Here is a 22,126-nt window from a genome sequence, read left to right as displayed (position 1 = left end):
CTCTCTAAAGCTCTAGACTCCCTTTCAGAAGGTAGAGGATTTTTGGCAGTGGCAGCTGCAACCCCTTTAGGGCCCTGAGAAATAGTATCTGGGTCTGCAGAATGGGCCTTATACAGGTGTAAATGAGAATCCGGGACCCTGTAGTATCTATCAGGTTTGGCAGGTGCTGGAGGGAGAGTATCAGGGGCTGTACTAACATCATTGTACACATCATCAATAACATTCAAAACAGGAGGTATAGCTAAGGGCCTATGCTGAGGTAAATGCAAAAAGGTCCTTAATCTCTTTCTAGAATCAGAAAATTCCTGACCCTGCCATTGAAAATGCTCTCTCATGGAGTGTAGTGTCTCACCAAAAGAAAACTCTTCAGGAGGGGAGGCCGAAGGGATAGATTCTTCAGCATCAGAATCCTCATAGGCCGAATAAGCCTCCTCCTGGTGATCTGACAACTCAGATCCATCCGTAGACTCATCTGAAGAGTGTTGGTCAGAGGGCTCAGTCCTGGGCCTTTTGTTTGGTGGTGGGTGAGAGCCCCTGTCTGGGTGAGGCTGAGAACCTCTAATTAAAGAAATAAGATCCTTTGCAAGGCTGAGGATCTGAGAACTAGAAGAAGGTCTCTGGGAGGTAGACTTGGGAGGCAAAGCTTTAGAAAGTTTAGCAGCTTTAGCCCTGGAAAAAGCCTTAATGGACATGGAAGCAGGGGGTCTAGCTGCCCTACGTGCAGGAGTAGATTTGTCCAAAGGTATGGTGGTTTCGGTAGGTAGCTCAGTAGCCGACTCAGCCGGGGCCTCCAGGGCCGCGGTGGTCGGTTGAGTGGATTCGGTTAAAGGAAGCTCCGAGGACTCTGTTTCGGCCGAAACCGAGACACTCGCGGTAGGCCTTACCGTGGTTTCAGCCAAAACCGCGGGCCGCGAGTGTTGGTCCTTGTCCTTCCGTTTTTTCACCAAATGCGATGTCGGAGTCTCCGACGGCATCTTATATGCAAAATTAGCCCCAAAGAATTCCTCTGCAAACTCCGACCGACGTCTAAGAGTTCGTCGGTTGAAGGAAGCACAGGCTGAACAGGCCGAGACGTCGTGGTCTGGGCCTAAGCAAGGGAGGCAGTAAGAGTGGAAATCCTTATGAGGTATTGGTTTCCCACAAGTTAAACAATTATTTACTTTATCTGACATCGGCTGAGGCAAGAAAGAGTCCCCAATGGGGTACTTAGCTTTTTCGAAGTCTTCGGTAGCTGAATCACAGGATCTGACCGACCGGCACTTGCGAACTGCTTCTGCTTCGGGCACCGCGCGGCAAGAAAGACTGAGGAAAATGGTGTCGGCTGATGCTTTTATACCCCAGACGCTCTGACGTCGGGGAAGTGCGACATCAGCCGAGGCCAGACCCAGACTTTGGAATCTGGCCGACCGAGGGGCTGCCTGAGGCAGGACAACCCATATGTTATGACTGCAGATGCATCCTTGAAGGACATCAGTAAAAAGCAACGGAGATCTTGCTTTCTCAGTTGCTTTTGCCCACAGCTCTGATGTACTGCGTAGGCATACACATGCGTAGTACATCAGAACTGCTGCAGAATACCAGACAGCTGCGGAAGGGCAGCAAGGAGGCATTATACAATGCCATTATTTACGAAAAGTAATTATTTTTTTTCTTAAATAATGTCATTGTATAATAGCAATAACCCACTTCTTGGTGTGGGTAATGCTGGATTTACCAACGGTTGGCTTTGTTTGGACACACCGTGGGTAAATCCAGCATTACCCACACCCAGGCGTGGGTTATTGCTATATTATTAAGTATTTTGCTTTGTGTAAATGAGCCAGATTACATTACGGTGTTAAGTTTTACAAGCATGGACTACAGCACAGGATGCCCTTTTTACACCTCTGAATTATCTGACCTGAAGCTTGGCTGTCTGTGTCTGCAGGGCAGAGTTGTGTTCATGGAGGGAGGACGTATTAGTCTGCAGTGCCAGGATTTGATTATTTAGGGAGCTGTTTTGGTTTTCCAGTTGCCTTAGTTGATCCTTTAACAGCTGCTTTTCTGCGTGCAGAGCTGCATTCTACAAAGTCAAAAAAAGCAAGATATGAATTAGAACAAAAACGCTTCCAGTTAAATGCACAGTTCCTGTAGTCACTTAATACCATAACATTAATATAATAAATGCTGCAAGCTTATTACTATTTATTACCCATCGGGATTCACCTGTTATGCTCATACTTAGGTTTTATATGAAAGTACACCCCATTCAACTTCTACAGCACATCATTTGTTTTTTAGAAATAATAATTTTAATAAAACTAAAAATCAGTACGGACATGGATCTCAGACAGCTTACTGCATTCTCAGAATCAGTTTTAAACCCACCCATAAACTTTTTTCCACTTTAAGGGATTACATCCCAGCATCACCAACTCTTGTGTCGGGGATTAACTGCTTCAAAGTGCAGTTTTCCTTCAGGTCCTCCAAGCTTGATTACTTATATGTTTACTTGAGCTGGTACATTCAGGCTTGTTTGCTTACTACATACTGCAGAAATCTGATTTACATCAATGTTGAAATATTATCCTGAGACTGTGATATCTGTGAGAAAGAACAAGTATATGTGCTCTGTTCGGGGGAGGGACACACTTCAAAGTAGGCTGCATTACTGGTACATCTAGACACCTGTGTTGCCATCTGTTATGGAGGTCAAGTTGTTTTCTTTCCCCCTATTGGATCATGACTGGGTACTAATCGAAAGGTCCTGAATGCTCAACAGTTGGAGGGTGGACCCCTTAGTAATAAAGGATAGCAAGAATGCAGCATTTGTTAAAAAAGAAGTCACCTGCTATAGTGATCTAAACCCTATGGTGAGATTAACAAAATTAAATTAAACAAAAAAAAAGTTATAATTTAGTAACTATTTAAACATTATTGGTTTTGTACTCAAGAAACTTACATTTCTCTCCAGATCTATAACTCTGTCCTTCACTTTCAGCAGTTCCATGGTAGTTTCCCGGTGTTCCAGCTCCCATTTCTCCTTCATTTGCTGGACAGGCTGCAGTTTTTCTATAGAGGCCATGACAGAATTCTGCACAGACCTCTCCTCTGCCTGTTTCTGCTTGACTGCTTCAAAGTCACTTTTCACCTTAAAAAAGAAAGAAAAAGTATAGCATTCCTTTTAGAGATTTTGCTTTAACATCCTTCTATTCCTGACTTTGTAAGGTGCACATTTTGATATACAAGGACCACTCCTTTTTTAGATGGTAATTTTCCATTGAATACAACAATGCACACATTGAGCTCAAAATTACATGTAAGTTTTAGAGTAAATGGTAATCAGTTTTAAATGCATTCACACTCCAAGTGCAACAGTAATGTTTTGCTCAGTTATCATTTTATTTATCAGTGCTCCTGAATAAACTATTAAAAACAGAGAGAGAGAGAGGGGTTCCTTTTGACCTTCACAAATCATCAGCCAAGAAATGTTATCTGAAGCAACCAGGACAATATCCCAGAGTAAAGACATGCCTTTTAGTACTTTGGGAATATCCTTGTAACTTGTAACTTTACTGATTCCTGAAAAGACACCAGTACAAAACAACTTAGAAAATCATTTCATTTCACTCATCTCATTAAGTTATACTAAGTTGGCTATCTTGGTACATTTAGCCTTACCCTTCAAAGCATCCGTCACAGGCTTTCTTACTCACAGCAAGTTCACAGCAGCCTTAAAAAAGGCCTGTGGACTAGTACATCTCTGCCGTGTAGAAGGAATGAGCCCTGACTGTGACCCACAAACATGGATTTGGATTAGTGGCTTTGGGTGCTGGAAGAGCCATGAATGGGACCAAGCAGGTTACTACAACCTGCCAAAGGGATGGGGGGGGGGGGCTTGTATAAGGCTGGGGCACACCCGAGTAGAGGCTAAAGAGTGATTCGGACTACCCCATGGAAGTGGAAGGAAATGAGCGGGCTGACATTATGGGGTAGTGATGTCTGTAACAGTGTCCTCAGCAATCAGTTAGGAATCCATTCCCTTGTATATCCCTAAAATATTCACTCCCTATCAAATTATAGGATACACACTCCCATCTCTCACTACACTACATGGAGAGGCAGTCTAGGAGGAAAAGGTACCATGCGTTTGCTCTCTCCCTGGAGAAAGAGGGCCCAACTGCATAATTACCGCAGGATTCAGCCAGACTCCTCTCTGAAAAGATAAGGTGATGGACAGGAGTTCGATGGCCTTAAAGAGAACAGACCCATAAAGTTGCTCTCTCCCCTGGTGAGGAATGTTTCACCTGCAAGGTCATAGCAGGATTTGGCTGGACCCCTTCCTAATATAAAGCAAGTGAGAAGTGACCAAATTGGCTACTACAGGAATGGGCAGCAATAATGGGCTATTACAGGAATTGTGGGCACCAAAGGGGGATAGGAAATAAAAAACAAACAAAAAAGTCTGTGGACTGATGTCAGAGGACACCTAACTGATCCCTATCTGTGATTTTGTTCATCCATTCATCCCCATCTTTAAGTTATAAAGGTACCTACTCAAATATAGTTATGTGCTGCTGTGCATTCTGTAAACAGAAGTACCCTAGTTCATCAACACTAAACACCTGCAAATACTTAAGTGTAAAGCTCATTATGCAGTCTAACACCTGCAATCTCTTGCAGGTAAGAACCCTGTTTAACGGACAACTCTTGTGACAAATTATGCTTAACCACAGAGCTTCTGTACACCTGGACATTTAAAATGTGTTTTCTGTCACATCTAATGACTGTGGAATATGAGCCGGAGTGAGGCTGACTGAGGTGGGTGGAGTGGAATGTTTTACTGACAGTTTCCAGTTTTGACTAGCTGAATGAGAGGATCCTAAATTATAGTTTCTTTCATTAAACACCTTTTTGCATTGTATATTTATCACCGGTTATGGATGTTACACTTGTGGACAAGATACTGTAACCGTTCTTATGTTATTACAATTTTACCTTTCACCTGATACTAACGCTCCTGCAAGACTCACAATAATTTAAGTGAATTTTACAAACCATTATAGTCTACAATGTCCAGATGAGATGTGACTATACATACAGGAATTTGTTTTCCAGTCTATGCTTCTCATCCCCACAGTGTATTCTGTGCCAGGATAATACAACATAATCTGGGCTGCACACATTTCATGTGCTATCTCACTAACCACTTAAAATTATAAGCAATGTGAGAATCAAAGTCTTCTATTAGCATTTCAGGAGAGTGTCAGTATTTCATTTTATAGACTTACTCTCATTTATGGTAAATGTAAGCTCCTAAAATACTATGCATTGTAAAATGGAACCTGCTAGACAAAGTAGGTAAACAACAGGTTTCTTTCTTGCAAGCCTTCCAGCTAACAGTCCTACCTCCCTTCCCCCAAGAACCCTTACAATCTGCACTCATTTACTCAGTCGTCTGTGGCTCACATTTCAAATATCACAGGTGTGGACTGTCAAGGCTTCCATAAACTTTTATCCTCCCCATGGTCTCTCATTCTCCTCAACAATCTTCTCACATTTAACTATTTAATTTTAGTTAATGGGGTGGATTTATAATTCAAACGGAGTTTTCAGACACAAACTGGCTTATAACTTCCTCCCTGAATCATTATTTAAAAAGAGGTGAAGTCACAAATGTTTACCTGCCACTACGTTAAGTGTCATGCCACAATATAGTCTTAGTCAAGGCCCCTTCCACTTCACTGGCATGAACACCCTTTGGTCATTCCCTCATACTTAACATAATACAGACCACTACACTCCTCTGTAGATCTAACCTGTTCCCTTTCACTTTATCTTTCCTCACTTAACCTAGAGGTGGTGGTGGTGCTGCGGTAGCACTGTCGCCTCACAGTAAGACGCTGTCCAGTTCGACTCCCAGCTAGAGCGTCTTCTGTGTGGAGACATGCGTGAATGGGTGTACCTTTCTTGAAAATTGTGCGTTAGGGCCAGTAACTCAGCACGAAAAAATCAACTGCCAATCATTAGCTGACCGGAGTTCTGCTGTGGCGACCCCTAACCGGGAAAAGCCGAAAGACACAACAACAACTTAACCTAGAGGAATGTCATAAAAGTTTAACTTAACATGTAATAACATGTTTTCTTTCTACTTGCACTTTTCTGCTATATTTCTGCATTTTCTAAGCCTCTGTATCACCTTTCTTCTTCCCACTAACAATGGATCACGGTTTCATTCCACTTTTTATAATCCCCTAATTTCCTGCGTTGCACATCTGTGCACCCTCATTTTTACTTTCACTGATGCAATAGCTTTGTAAATTAGCAGTTTAAAAGTATAGTAGTGTCAGTTCTTAACTAAATGAAAGGTAAATGTGGGTGATGAGGAACAAAGCAAATATTTTGCTGTCCCCCTTCTTTTGTCAGCTTTTCTCAAACCTCCTCTCAGAAAATAACTTTTGACACCATTGTGAAATATTCACCTTCAAATACAAGGAGATGAATGGCTGTTTTAGTAGGCTACGCCACTGCTGGTCTACTACATTACTAACCACAGAAAGAGTGGCAAATGTAACTGCCTGGCAGACATACGTAGCAAAGAAATGGCCTAGCGACAATGTAAGAATTTCAGTTAGCTTCATTCCTTCCACCCAACGACTAAAGGGTAAATAACTACAAGCGATTTCCTGCTGTCACTGTTAATCAAATGTCTTGACATTAGCAACCATCTACACAAGTAAGTACCATCAGTTTTTAAATATTATTTCTGTATGTGCCACTGGTACTTTTGTTTCTAAATATGCCAACTTCTGCAAAGCACAAATAAATAAACAAAACATACAGGAAGCAGTTAGATTACATATTAAAAATGGAAGTTAGTGGCACACTTGTTTCAAGGCCTCATGTCTTCATTCGCTCTAAACCTGGAATTAAAGCTGAAAAGTAAGAGGTTAACTCTGAAGATTACTTATTCTGGTAAGCATTTTCCTTCCACCAGTTAAAAAGTATTCAGTGTTACAAATCTTACCCCATCCAGTTCTTTCCGTAACTGCTGATTTATACTGAAAAACTCCTGGACCTGGGTCTCCAGTTCTGCTATTTGTCCCTCTTTACTTTCCAGTTTTTTCTTTAGTGCCATTTCATTCTTGGTCTCCAAGACTCTGTATTTCCTTAAAAGTAAAAAAATATATTAGAGAAACACATATAGATAAATAGATACATAAATGCACAGAAACCTCATAGTGACTTGTCTTAAGCCTAGGCCTAATTCTGTACATCAGACTAATTGGATTGTTCACAATGACATATTCATACCATTTTTATTTATTTGCCTTTGATTACTAGGAAGGACCCAGTGGGCCATATATGACACCCTTTCAGGAAAGGATCAGGGAGAAAATCTCCACAATAACAGTACACAATAACAGTGCTGAAAGCGTTAAGAATTATTCATTGCAATTAGAAAAATATTTACAATCACAATGCATAAGGAAGCTATTAGGAAATAGCATATTCACAGCATATACAGCAGGTCTAGTTCCATTGGGATATAAACAAAGTTAAGAGATCCCAATGCATTAATTACGTAATTTAACAACAGACTCTACCTTATTGTAATACACCAAACAAAAGACATGAATAGCAATGAACACAATTCTCAGCACAGCAAAGCAAGAACACCACATTTCCGGGAAAGCATTTTCATTAACAATTTCACAATACGAAGAAGTGCAGCATAGATTTTTGAATGTATGTATGTTTATGAGGTACGGGGCAGGGAAAGTAATCATAACAGAACTTCCATATACCCATTGATTGCAGTGGGTTGTATTTAAGAATCTTTGGTTTTACAACTGTTTCCACCTCCTAGAAGATTCTACCTGAACTAAACTATCTTTTAAGCAGAGACAAGATCACACAAGTGTGCCATAGAGGTCAGGACAGCAGATGAGATGGTGTCCGTCTAAAAATAAGTTTTTGGCAACAGATCATTCTTAATGGCTTTGGGACGGGGTGTTCCTCCTTGTGATATGAACTCAAAGAGTGCATTAATAAATCTGGATGTAATGCTAAGACTCACAGAAGGTGCTTAAGTTGTCTGAAAAGAAGGCACAGATATTTGCAGTTTCATGCTAAACAAAAGGCAGATCCAAGGAGAGATTAGTACAAACTGTTTATTACCTCCTCCTTTTTTAACAAGACACCATTTTTGTTACCACTGATTGGTACTTCTTTAGCTGGCTTCTGCTGCATCCATGGTGTTACGCACTAGGATGTCTTAACCTCTCCAGCAGTCACATGCATCATAAGCAGAAAAATCTTGCAAGGAATTCTAGTAAACCTTGCAGTGTTACCTTTATCTAACTGCTACCTCTGCTGCATTGACACATACAGTGTGAAAGGCCTCATGAAGTCCTCTCAGGCAAGTCCAACATTTGATGCACTTCTATGGTAAGTTTCATAGAGCTACGAGGACCCTTTCAATTTACATCCCTGTTAAGAACCTTTAACCACGATATTACTTTGCACCTAACAAAATCACAGAGACACATTTCAGTGTTGTGGAACATTGAAACAGTTTCAAATCTTTTTCAGAATACAAAATGAATGAAGCTAAAACAAAGGTGACAGCAGTAAATTATGTACACACACGCAAATTGGTTCAGCAATATCTATATTTATGGGAACATGATAAAATGAAATATTTAGGAGTATGGGTTAAAATGATTCTGGTGTGGCAGCTATGGATATGTGGGAAGAGACTAAGCAAAAGAGAATACAAAAACTGAGAAAATGGAAGCTCTTGTTTATGGATATGGACAGTAATACACAAGCAGTGAAAATGTTTTTAGTCCCTTCAGCCTTATGCACAGGTCAGGCATATTTATATCAACCACAGAAGAGGTCGTGGATAGCAATTAATAAAGGAGGAAGACAACTTTATCTGGGAGGGAAAGACTGCAATACTCAAATGGGATAAGCTCATTCTTCCAGTAGAACAGGGCAGATTGGGATTACCCAATATGAAGGGGTATTTCAAAGACACACAGTTAAGGATCCTATACATAGCACAAGCAGAAAACTATAATTCAAAGTGGAAAGGGAAGATGATGAAACAGGAGGGACGCTCAAGAAACAAGGAGAGACTGGGATTTTGGATGCTGGCCTTTAAGGAGAACAATAATCATACAGATTATTAAATCCATAAAATAGAAGAAAATATTTTAAGAACCAAGCAAACTCAGGAATGGATAGAGATTCTGCCGATAGGGATGACTACAGTTAGGAATAGACAGAACAGGCAAGAGGGGATTGGAATTTATTAGAGAAAACTGGCAAAAGAACCAAGGTGTTGGGAGCAAATAAGTAGAGAGGGAAAGGTAATAGAATGGGAACAAGCCAAAAATATACCTGGGCTGCAGGTTAGAGATATCAATCCTTGATATGGCAGGCAGAGTACAGGCAAAGAGAAATAAATGGGGGGGGGGGGTCCTAAAAGAAAGACCAGCACTGGAAGAGTTTTTAGAAGAATCTAGAACAGAAGTTGCCATTAAAAAAAGGAATAATTAGTACAGCATATAAAACATTGCATGATATTTGTCAAGAATCAGACGAGTTTAGAAAGGATTGGGAAGAGAGACTACATAAGCAATTCACAAAAACAATGGGAAGGTATATGGATGTCTCCCAAACATGCAACAAAATCTAGAAGATTTAGGATTTTTAATTTGGGGATGTTTAAATAGATATATTTATACCCCAAGTAGACTCCAGTAAATTTTTCCTCAGGTAACATAGCAAATGTTGGAGGTGTGACAGGGAAGAAAGAGGTACCTGGAAGCTTATTTTCTGGGAGTGCGTTGGGTTGACTGCCTGTAGGGATGCCTTCTGGGATGCACTGTCGGATATGCTGGGTGGGTGGATTAGTGTGATGAGGGACATGATTTTTCTAAGCCATGACACACAATCGGACTTGCATAGACATGGTAAGGCCTTGCTGTGTCTAATTATGCTGGCTGCCAAAAAAGCAATTACTAGAAAATGGAAATCAAAATCTAAAACTATACTGGAAATAGCGAATATAGTAACAGATATAAACAACTGGAATTGAGATATTAAAAAAAAGGGTAGGCGCAAAAAACATAGGAAAAAATAGGAATTATGGGAATAATACATACAGGGCAGGAATGAGGTTTAAAAGACGGCAGGACTTAAATGAGCTATGTAATGTTTGACTGAAAATGATTGGGCAGATAAGCCACGTATAAAATTTGCAACTGGGAGTGTGTCCGTATGGTTTGTGATGTAAAATGCTTGCAACTAGGATTGTCTCGGTGTGGTTTGTTTTCATTTATACAAATGTATGATCGCTCTCATGAGTGACTTTGTTTCAACAAGAAACCTCCTTTATCAAACAAAGGACAGGGGCTGAATAATTTATGTAATATTGCTTAGGTTATATGACATATAGCAATATATGTGAAGTATGCTTGTTAATGTTAATTTAATACAATTTGATTACTTATACGCGCTCGAGAGACTTGAACCTCAGCACTGAAATAAATAGGACATGCTGGAGGGACAGATTCATAACCCAGAGGCTCCCTTCACTCTGGAATAAAATCCCAGTCCAGGTTAGGCAGAGTCCCTCATTGACTCTCTTCAAGAGGAATCTTGATGAGTGGATGTGATATTGTAAATTTACTCCAGGTATCACTTCTGTGTCACTGTTAGACAGAGGCACAGTATACTAACCTCGAAAAAGGGCATAGCAAAATTCATTTAAAATGGGTGGCGAAAGCCAAACACACTCTGGCTAGGCTTGTAAATGCCCTAGGGCAGATAGCCTAGTATGAACCTATGAACCTATAAATGTAAATTTGCCTATGTCACAAGTGATTTTTTTTAATACCTTTAATGAATTATGTTCATCCACTGGGGGGGGGCAAGCCCCGAAGCCTCCAGGAACACAGATTCCTCAGGAGGAGGAGTTTGGGAAATCCAGCCACGTTTCTGTTTGAGTATTTCCAAGATGTCTCCACAGAAGGCAGTGTCAGGTGGCAATCAAGGGGGATCCTTCTCCCTCATGAAAATATGTCTCTTCCGTGAGATACTCCATAGGGGAGTTTACGTGCCTCCTCTTACACGTCCTTTTCTGAGGAACCTCTTCCATGGGGTAGTCGGGAGAGGTGTCAGAAGGGGGGGAATCCCACTGGGGAACCTGTGTGGAGGCCTCCCAGAACTAGATGACCCTTAGAAGCAGGAATGATGGGCTCAGACCCGATGATGGGTGAGAGATAGGCTCAGAGGAGACAACTCTATGCAGAGAGAAAAACCTTTCCACTACATGAAAGGCTGATGGACCCAGGGAGATCTTTCCACCCCTCCTTGGAGCGGAAGCCACCAAAGAAAAGATGAGGTCAACCCTGGATCCGGGCCCTCCAGAAGGAATTGGAACTGAACTCTCCAGGGCCAAGGCACTGAGGGGAAGGGATGGATCCAACAAAGTTGGAGCCAAACCCAACCCCTCAGACCTGGCGACAACCTCTCCAATCTGGCTTAATCCAAAGTCATCGGAGCAGGGCTGATCAGGGGCAACAGAGTAGAGGACAGAAAATATCCTCGGATCAGACACCAAACCTCTCAAGAATCTTTAATCCTAAGGGAGGAACTAGAGAAATAAGGAGAGATTGGGCCTTTGGATGCAGACTCAAAGAGAGCAACAAAAATCATACAGTGTATTATGTTCATAAAATAGCAGGGAGTACTCTAAGAACTAAACCACCACGAGAAGAGATTCTGCCAATAGGGATGACTGTAGCTAGGTATACAGATACCAGGCAACAGGGGGCTGGAATTTATTGGAGAAAAATGGTAGTAGAGACACCAAGATATTGGGAGCAAATAACTAGAAAGGGAAAGTAATAGAACGGAAAGAGGCCAAGAATGAATTTGGAATTCAGTTAAGAGGTGGCCTTCCCTATGAAGGATTGACATCAGAAGTACAGGTAAAGAGAAAAAAATGGGGGGTGGCCTAAATGAAAGACCAGCAATGGTAGAGTTTTTAAAAGGATCTAGAACAGAGGCCATCGTTAAAAAAGGAATAATTAGTAGAACATATAAAATATTGCATAATTATAAGAATCAAATAAGAGGAGCTTAGAAAGGATTGGGAAGAAAGATTGGATAAGCAATTCACAAAAATACAATGGGGGGATATATGTATCCCTCCCCAAATATGCAAAGTCTAGAAGATTTAGGATCTTTGCCTGGAAGCGTTAGGTATTTTTATATCCAAAGTAGACTCCAAAGAAATTTTTCCTCAGGTGGCTAACAAATGTTGGATGTGTGATGGGCAAGAAAGATGTGGCTGGGAACATTTTTTGGGAGTGTAATGAGCTGGCAGACTAAGAAATTACCTGCAGACTGCTCTGTCGGAGATGCTGGGTAAGCAAACTGGACTGACTGGGGAGATGATTTTTTTGAGCTACAATACAAAACTGGAATTAGCTAGATACAGTAAAGCCTTGCTGAGTCTAATTATGGTGGCTGCCAAAAAAACAATTACTAAATGGAAATCCAAATCTAGACCAACTTTACTAGAAGTAGTGAATATAGTAACAGAGAGAAAACAACTGAATTGGGATCTTTAGAAAAGGGATGGAACAAACTACATAGGAAAAAATGGGAATTGTGGGAACAATATATGCAGAGAAGGAAGAAGGTTTAAGAGGCAGGATTTGAAGGAGCCATATACTGCTTAACTGACAATGACTGGATAGATTACAAGTTATGCAAAATATTTGCAACTGCAGTTGTTTCAATGGTGTCTGTGATGTATAACATTTGCAACTAAAGTGGTGTCAATGGTTTTCATTTATATAAGTCCAAGATTGCCCTGTCAAAAGTGATAAAGATGTTCATTAAAACAAAAAAAAAAGGGATCTTCAATCCTGAGACTGTGAAACTGCAGGTCGGATCAGAAAAGGAGAAATAATTGGATGGGCAGGAGACCACACAGATCTGACAGGGGATGGAGCTGAGATGACCCCCCCCCCCAATCTAAATCACAGCCCTGAGAAATCTCTGCATCATCCTGTCTATGTCTGCTTCTGTCAAATTCCTCAAAGATCTGGATGAAGCAGTGGGCAGGGGCCTAGACTGACTCCTCAGAGTATCAAATAACTTGGATGGCAGGGCTGGGGAGACTGGCTTCAGCACAAATTCAGGTGTGTGGCCCCTGCTGGTCGGATCCGTGGGGTTTGGGATCAGAGAAGGTGGTGGATGGAGCTGGTGAGCTAATAGTATGGTCTGTACCAGTCGGATCTGGAGTGTGTTGTGAATCCGAATGTTTGCCGCTGGGCTTTGGAATTTCTTCAATTTTTCAGCAGGTTCTGAAGGAGCCTCTAGACATCTCAGAATCTGTCTTTTCCAGGACTCCTAAGTAGGCTGTAAAGCCTTAGAGGGGGGTTTAAGCCGCAGTATCAGCAGGCAGAAGTTCTCTCAAAATCAATTTGTTTTTCTTGTCTGACAGCGCCCTGGGGTTAAATGTTGTGCAAACACAAGAGCAGCCAAGGTGGGCTCCTTCAAGACAATATAAACACTTCCTATAGGCAGAGTTTGGCATCTTACGCTCACAAGTGGTGCACTTTTTGAAACCGGTTGGTTTCTCAGACATTTTCCGAAAGATAACATGAAGTAACCCTGAAGAGAAAAACGGGTTAAAACAGGCAAGAAAAATAAAGTTGTACTGCAAGAAACTCTACCTTTTTTTTTTTTTTTTTTTTAAACAAATAGAAATATACATAATTACATCTATAGATATAACAACGGGATTACAGGCCAAAGTACCAAGGAAAAATGGTACTATAAAAACTACTAAAAAGAGAGACAGCCCTAGGCCAACAAAAGAATGGTGGGAAGAGGAAAGTGACAGAAGTTAAATTTAACCAGAGTAAAAATATCTAGAGAGAAAAAAAGGCAATATGATACCCAAAAAAGATGCAGCTTACAAACTCAAGTTGGATTGTTCGTCCTATCTCGAAAGTGGCAAACGAGATCTGAGGAGTGGGGGATGGAATATGGCATTATGGGTAGAGGGAGGAGCTTGAGTGTTGGATCCAAAGTCTGGCAGATCCTGCAGAGTCGGATCAGAGACCCATTCATCAGGAAGAATGAAAGAGGACATCATCAGATCTTACCATTTTTATCAGAGATATCTTTCACTTTAGGCATTACTGGCGAGTTCTTCCATAAAATGAGGGTGCTGCTTCTTTTAGCTTGAAAGCCAGAACCTGCTAGAACCAAATAATTCTTTAATTAAAGTTTATCTATACCTTATTAAGTAAATGAGTTTCCTGTACAAGTACTATTTGAGCTTTATGTTGTTCTTTACTGGACTATTCACTCCATTAACATTAACAGATGTTGTTGTTGCTGTTGTATCTTTCGGCTCCTCCCGGCTAGGGGCTGCCACAGCGGAACCCCAGTCTGCCAATGACCGGCAGCAGACCCCCACGTACCGGGTTGCCAGCACTGACGCACAACCTTCAACGAAGGTACGCCCACCCACGCACGTCCCCACACAGAAGACGCCCCAGCTGAAAATCGAACAGGACAACATCCCACCGCGAGGCGACAACGCCACCGCAGCACCACCACTGCAGTCCACTCCATTAACATCAACAGATATGCATTTAAAATCAGACATTTATACAAGACAGAAAAAAAACAGGTATAAAATCACATTTATGCAGAGAACTTTATACACTTTCGTTATAACAATCTGAAATCTTCAGCTATGGGCAATACTTTTGAAACAAAATACCTAATTATAAAATGACCCCCCATTAATATTCCAAAATGTGCACGCTGATTGGTCAGCATGCCCATTGTAAATCAGACTTGTTGTTGTTGTGTCTTTTGGCTTTTCCCGGTTAGGGGTCGCCACAGCGGAACTCATATTACTAAATCCTAAAAGAGGGACAGCATTTAGCCCACAGTCATGGTTAATTGCAAACTGTCCTCTGTAGTAGAAGAAAGAAGAATATTTGGGAAGAATTAAATTGCATGAATTACATGAATGCTGTTATGTACTAGTGGCTGCAAATTACATGAATGCTGTTTTGTATTACTGGCTGCATGTTACATAAATACTGTTATGTACTACTGGCTGCACATTACATGAATGCTGTTATGTACTACTGACTGCACATTACAAGAATGCTGTTATGTACTACTGGCTGCACATTACAAGAATGATGTTATGTACTACCGGCTGCACATTACATGAATGCTGTTATGTACTACTGGCTGCACGTTACATAAATACTGTTATGTACTACTGGCTGCACATTACAAGAATGCTGTTATGTACTTCTGGCTGCACATTAAATAAATGCTGTTATCTAGTACTGGTGGCACAATAAATAAATTATGTTATGTACTAGTGGCTGTACATTACTGAAAGAATTGATGCCACATTGTTAGCCATGTAAATACCATCTTATATCCCAAAGCAACTACATTTGCATTTGTCTTTAAAGTGTTCCTTCAGTTGCTTTCTAAAGTGTATAAGCTTGCTGGCCCTATGCAATACATATGGTACTGTGTACCATGCCACAAGGGCTATTTTGTAAAAGACTCTTTCTGGTTTTGCCAGGCCATATGCTGGAGATCTTGATATGTGTATGTACCAGAGTATTTTAATGATTGTTTGTAGTGTGGCAGCACATTTTTAGAAATACTCCAAAAGTAGGACAAGGTTGTTTTTAGTTAAGAAGGCAAGTGCATTTGGTGTGAGAAGGTTATAAATTCTATAGGCTATCTTCAGCTGTTCTCACGACCTTGGTGTGGACACCAAGATTATCGTGTAGGGCCATGTTTGAATATGTGGTCACCTGTATGGCCCTGTTTGACCCGAGAAGTGTGGACACCTGCATGGCCCTGTTTGATCTGGGATGTGTGGATACCTGTATAACACTGTTTGATTTCGGATGTGTGGACACTGGGGTTATCATGTACAGCCCTGCCTGACTTATGGTGGCAAGAACTTTCAAGAGTATGTACTTAAATGTGTACATAGCTAGGCATCTTACTGTCTCTGTGACTGCTTGCCTAGTACTGTTCCTATGCTGTTTCACAGTGAAATAAAGGTTAACCCATTACCTAAAATAATTTGTACTTCTGTAGTAGGAATGGGCATACAATTCGAATCTATGACATTTACTGGTTTATTTTATGCCCAGTCTTTTCTGTGTTCCAAATACCATTGCTGAGAACTTTTTGTTTGTGCACAATTAGTTCTCGGTGATGCCATACTTGTGCAAAATCACTTTAATGTTGCCTATTCTATGTGTTGGGATCACACAAATCATCTGCACATGGAGTACAGTTGATCTTTAGGGAGATGGGAGAGTGGAAGAATGTTGAATGGATACCGAAGGAGACCTGTAGTGCTGCACAGGTGAGACTGTATACCAACCAACATGACTTTGCAAATAGCTTACTTATCAGATGGACATTGCAGTTCACAGATGTGCTGTACATTTGAAAAAGCTCTACTAAATTAAGACAATGGAACAGCTAAGCATAACTTAGCAGATGCCCTGAAAACAGAATTAATATTTTTGTTGTTACTGCTGCTGTTTTATAAAACAGTCCTGTAGCCATAAGCTATGGGGTATAGCCAGGACAAACTACTAGCTGAATGACTGAACCATGGGTTCACGGGTAGTTACTGGGCATACAGTCCAGGAGACCCTTACTGAGCATAGCTCACTTTCTCAACTGCTCCAAAGCACTGTCTCATTAACTCACCTGCTCAAGGTCACAGAACAGGCAAATGAAGGCTGTGAGTATCAAACCCTGTACCTCACGAAGTAGTTCGTTAACAACTTGTAGTCTTAACCTTCTGTGCCAACTACCACAGCACACAGCAAGTGCAAACATCTCAGCTCCCATTGGAAAACCGTTACCAACTTGGGAGAAATAACTAAACAACAACAGAACCAAAGCATAAGACCCCACATTAAGCTAAATAACCAATATCAAACAGTGTGCACAATACAGCAGGAACCACACAGTTTCTAAATAAATGTACTGTTTTATTAAATACAAATAAACATTTACTGTTACATTACAAGATATAATAAATGTCCCTGATAGCCCTCCCCCAACACGATCCTGCATAGAAGTAGCTCTGATTGGAGGCACATCAAAGAAAGCTATATGCTGGTTCTCAAAGAATTTCCCTAATTTTCTTAAGGGACAGCAATTCATAATGAAAAGTTATCAAATATCATCAACCCCTTAAGTCTGGGCATCACCTTCTGGGGCCACTGTAACCTAAAAACTGGTATTAAGCCTCTCTACTAGTACAAGGGCATAAACTTTCTCTCTCACATAGTATCGTGTGCTAATGGCACATGCTTCATACCCTTTTTAAAACACCGCAGTTAAAATTTGATCTGCCAAGCAAATTGGTGGAGGTATTTGATGCGAAGTCACGCTGTTTGGTTCTTTCTTTGGATCTGCCACGCACACACTGGTGGAGATAGTAAATGCTGAGTCACACTGTTTGGTTGCATCTTTGGAAGCAACTGATTTCCCAGAACACACTATCTTTAAGTGGCCATGTGAACACCTACGAACTTAGGGTGACTGACTTAAGACACCTCTAGGTTAAACACTGCTATTAGGCATTGTCTCAATTAATGGTAGCTATAACTCACAACCTCGCAGAGAAGCAGGTAGTGAACTTCATGAAGGACATAATGGATGGATATCACAGCCAAGTCTAAAAGGGAAAATGACTATATTTAGCACCTAGGCTTACAGAACAAGGGATAGGCCATCAGTACAGCTGGTTCCTTCATTTTACAACAGTAACCAGGCTCCCTATAGCAACAAAGTAGAAACCTGCAAAGCTAAGTGTGGTGGAGTACAAAAGGTCCCTGAAAAAGTGCATCTCTTTATAAGGAAAGCACAACAAAGTACTGGAAGAGGAATCCATGCCAATTTCCTTACCTCCAAGCTCAAAGCCACTTCATAATTCTGGTCCAGGTTAGAAGTATTACTGTGAGCATCTTTATTAATATGTTTAATCTCAGCAGTGATATTTTCTCACATTTTACTTTTCTTTGAAAAAAGGTCACACGGACAGACCAATTAGTAAAAACTACAGAAAAACCTAGCCAAGTTAAAGTTTTCATTGTGTTACACCCTTAAACCTCCTGTAATAGAAGTCATTGGGATATATGCAAATGACCCCTTAAGGGCATCAAGTGTTTCATCTACACAGCTTCTGAAATGTCCATGACTTTTTACTTTTTAAGTCTTTGCAGATACATTCAAGTCAGTAAAGCCATATCCCACTAGTTGTGGACATGCAAGTTTCCGCCTTCTTATGACCTTGTCAGCACAGCATAAGTGGACTGCTTGGCTAAACTTCAGAAACACAGTCTTTACATCCAGCTGATGTTCATAACCATTAACGTATCTGCAAAACATCCACACCAAAAAGTGAAACGGTCACACAGACATACCCATTGAGGCAGCATTAGGTGATGGAGGTGAAGTGCCTGAAATGGGCAGTAGGATGCATGCTGTGGGGCAGAAAACGAAAGGAGGGCATTAAAGAAGAAACCAGTATAGCTCCAATTACATAAAATGTCAAAGAGAACAGATTATGGTGGTTTGGCCACATGTGCAGGAGAGCAGAAGTTGACTGGGTAAAGCAAACTTGTGAGAAACCAAAGGACAGCAGGATGAGATGACGATGCCCAGCAAGATATGGATGGAGTACATGTGAGAAGCGAGGTACGAGCGTCAAAGAAGGTAGAAGCAAACAGGTTGGAGGGGACAGATCAACAAAACCTATAATCAGATGATGTAGTATTACAGCAAGGCTGAACAAGAGCTTCAGTAATTCACTGGGGGAATGGACTGTAAAACTGAAGGCACATGGGATGAAAATGAGTACAGGCAAGGCAGCAGATGGAAGAAATCAAATGAAGAGGCTGAAAATTAAGACAGAGGGGGAAATAGTTATACATCTATGTGTGTGTGTGTGTGTGTGTGTGTGTGTGTGTGTATACCTTTAAGAAGCTATCCAAGGGCTTGCACAAGTGTATAAATACTGAGCACATGCAAGTCTGACTGCCATTTTGTACTTAGCTGTTGAGATGTAAGCATGTATGTATGTATGTAATGTCTGCCTGTTAACTAGTTTGTTCGTACTTTTAGATGCTATCTTGATGTGCTTTGTATGCATTAAAGTATCTAAACAAAACCCCCTGCCTGTTTGTTATTAATGTCAAAGAAGCATGTGGGAGGGGTGGTTAAGGAGAAGGAACCATGGCTAAAAATCAGAGGATCTGCAGCCAACTGGCACAGTACCAGGATTAGTGTATGACAGAAGATCACTAAAGAAGCTGAACAGGAAGGTACAAAAAACAGTGATGTGACCAGCACTACTGCATGGTTCAGAAATATGGAGACTGAAGGCAGAGCAGCAGAGGAAGCTAGAGGTGATGAAGTGCCTGAGATGGGTGGTTGATACACATTGCGGGGCAGATTAAGAAATAAGGACATCAGAGCGGAAGCCCAAGTACCTCCAGCTGCAGGGAAGGTCAAACAGAACAGATTACAATGGCTCAAACGTGCAGGAATGAAGAAGACAATCTAGTAAAGATGATCTGGGACTGGAAAAATGCATAAAAGGCAAGAGGAAATTAGGGCAGCCTGCAAAGAGACAGATGGATTGTGTGCTCTACAACATTCAGGCATGACCACTGAAGAAGGGAGGAGAGTAGCAGTGAACCAAGAAAGGAGGTAAGAGTTCAGGTGACATTCTAACCCCATGCAGAAAAATGGGTAAAAGGGGGTTGATGATGATGATGATGATGATGAAGCATAAATAAGGAAACAATTTATTTAACCTGGAGCTCAAGATTAAGTGTGAAGATACATTAAGAGTCTGTTGCATTTACCAACGACAGCCAAAAAAATGGAACATAGAAACTAAATCAACATGAGTCGTATTGAATATTCTGAAAGAAATACAGGAAGAGGGGATGAGCTCTCTGAGAGAAATGGGAGGGAGTAAAGTACTTGCATTTGTGGGAACAATTAATGCAACTAATGTACAAAAGAAATGATACAGGTAGACAACAGATAACAGCATAAAGACTTTTACAGTAAAACAGTAGATATGATAAAAATTAAACATTTAAACCTACAATAATGAAATTTTACTAACTGTATAAGTGTTCAGTGTTTGTGCTACAAGTTTAAGGGAGATATATATTTAAAGCAAAAAAATTGGAAACATGCTTCCACTTAACATTACAAGTAACATGGTATGACCTCTGTAAGCCCAGTTTCAGTTTCATTCGTCTGTTACTTAAGAATGCACATCACTGGTCTACAGTGCATTTGCTAGCCTGAAGGAAGACTCACCTGACACCTTGAACTTTGAGTAGTGCACAGTGAATTCTTGGCAGCCTACATCATTGCCAGTGTCAACAGCCCAACAGGTAACACACATGACTTTTAGCATAAAATTGTGGGCTCTATTTCCACCTCAAGCATGTATATTAATTGACGGGGTGGCATAAAGATTAAGGTCTTTAACTCACAAGTACAAGGTACAGGATTTACCGCAGACCTCTCGGATTACTGGCTAGACTTCTAATATTCAACAGCCTATTTATCTACAAACAAGCAATTTAAACAGGTGCATAGGTAGGTATTAGGCTATCTGCCGAAGGCATAACTGTATAAGCCTAGCCGGAAAGTGTTAGCTTTCGCCACCCCCTTAGATTAGTTCCTTGTGCCTCTGTCCAGCAGAGCCATTGATGTGATCCCCGGGGTATACTTTCTGTTTCCCATCCACTCATCAGGGTTTCTCTTGAAGAGGGTTAGCGAGGAGCTCTGCCTAATGTAGATTGAAATCCTGTTCCAGAGCATGGGAAGTCTCTGGGACAGGAATCCACTGATAGCAGTTAAAAACAAAAACTCCAAAACTCATTCTACACTATAAAAAGTGCTACACATTCAGTGCGGTCAGTGTGAAGCAGCTGACAAAGGACAAACACGTTTATCAGCTGTACCAATGTTTAAGTGTAAACCCAGGTCTCCAGCAATACCAAACCTTATAGATGGACATAAACAAGAAGGCACACAGGGGGGAAAACAGTCACTATACACTTGTGTTTTTCCACTCTTGCAACAGAATTGCAATTCTGTCCTTAGGATAAGATGTTAAATAGAGGCCCCGTTTGCTTGAGTTGGTGGTAGCTCAGCTGGATGCAAAAGATCCCATGGCACCTATCAAAAACAGCACAGAAAAAGTTTCCTGGCATTCTGGCCAAATTTCAGTAAGAATATCATCATGGGTCTCCTCCGAAAAGAGTCCACGGACCTAGTGGTACTAACCTGGTCAGCAGAGAGTAAATAAAAAAAAATCACACCACCTATTAGCACGATGTCGTGCCCTTGATCTGCATGAATTACTGAGGTCCTAGCACATGCATGGAAGAGTTGCAAGTCACAGTTAAGACTTCTAAGAGACACACTGAAAATTTACAGGAATGAACTACGTCTAACAGTGGGATCATGCCTGAAGGTACCAAATACATCCTTTGACAGGAACAGGAGGAAAAAGAGAAAGTGAACAGAAATAAGAAATGGAAGTCAGGCTCTTCTGAACCACATGTACGACACCAAAAGCAAAGCCAGAGGAAAAACGTACCTTCGATTTTCTCAGGTAGTGAGTCGTTCCATTTCCTGGTGACCCATGAGACTGGAAATATCGCTTGCATTATCTGTGCAAAATCACACATCTGGAGTAGAGTGTAGATGCCATGTAAGTTAATTTATCATTCAAATTTCCAGCTTTTGAATATGAAGGGTTACAATGGACATGCTGTGGATTACCACTGTTCCCAGACTTTCACGTACAATTAGGGCCTGTTCCCACCCTGCTTGTTCATGTAATCCCACTGTGGATTAGTTGCCTTAACCAGAAATGCTTTTTTTTTACTTGGGTGGGGGCATACAGACAACATAGAAATACTATTTCAAACAAAAGATACTGACATGTAAGGGAAATCAGAGTTCTCTGAAAAAGAGAGGCATGAAGGTG

At 41.0% G+C, this 22,126-nt stretch overlaps 1 protein-coding gene across 2 annotated transcripts in view; it reads right to left on the bottom strand.

The window, feature by feature from the left end:
• The window catches only part of CCDC88C (coiled-coil domain containing 88C), a 1,480,266-nt gene that overhangs the window by 269,193 nt on the left and 1,188,947 nt on the right, over positions 1–22,126 (bottom strand). For both annotated transcript variants that reach the window (XM_044074710.1, XM_044074709.1), the window contains exons 17-19: positions 7,007–7,148; positions 2,942–3,130; positions 1,901–2,062 (exon numbers count right to left, since the gene is read on the bottom strand). In XM_044074710.1, coding sequence (XP_043930645.1) covers positions 1,901–2,062; positions 2,942–3,130; positions 7,007–7,148 — 493 coding nt within the window. The remainder of the gene's footprint in view (positions 1–1,900; positions 2,063–2,941; positions 3,131–7,006; positions 7,149–22,126) is intronic.

Source organism: Protopterus annectens, chromosome 6.part0 (assembly GCF_019279795.1).
Source record: "Protopterus annectens isolate FY-2018-M chromosome 6.part0, PAN1.0, whole genome shotgun sequence".
Classification (NCBI taxonomy): Eukaryota; Metazoa; Chordata; order Ceratodontiformes; family Protopteridae; genus Protopterus; species Protopterus annectens.
The sequence above is the reverse complement of the archived record's forward strand: the minus strand, read 5'-3'. Positions and strand labels throughout refer to the sequence as shown.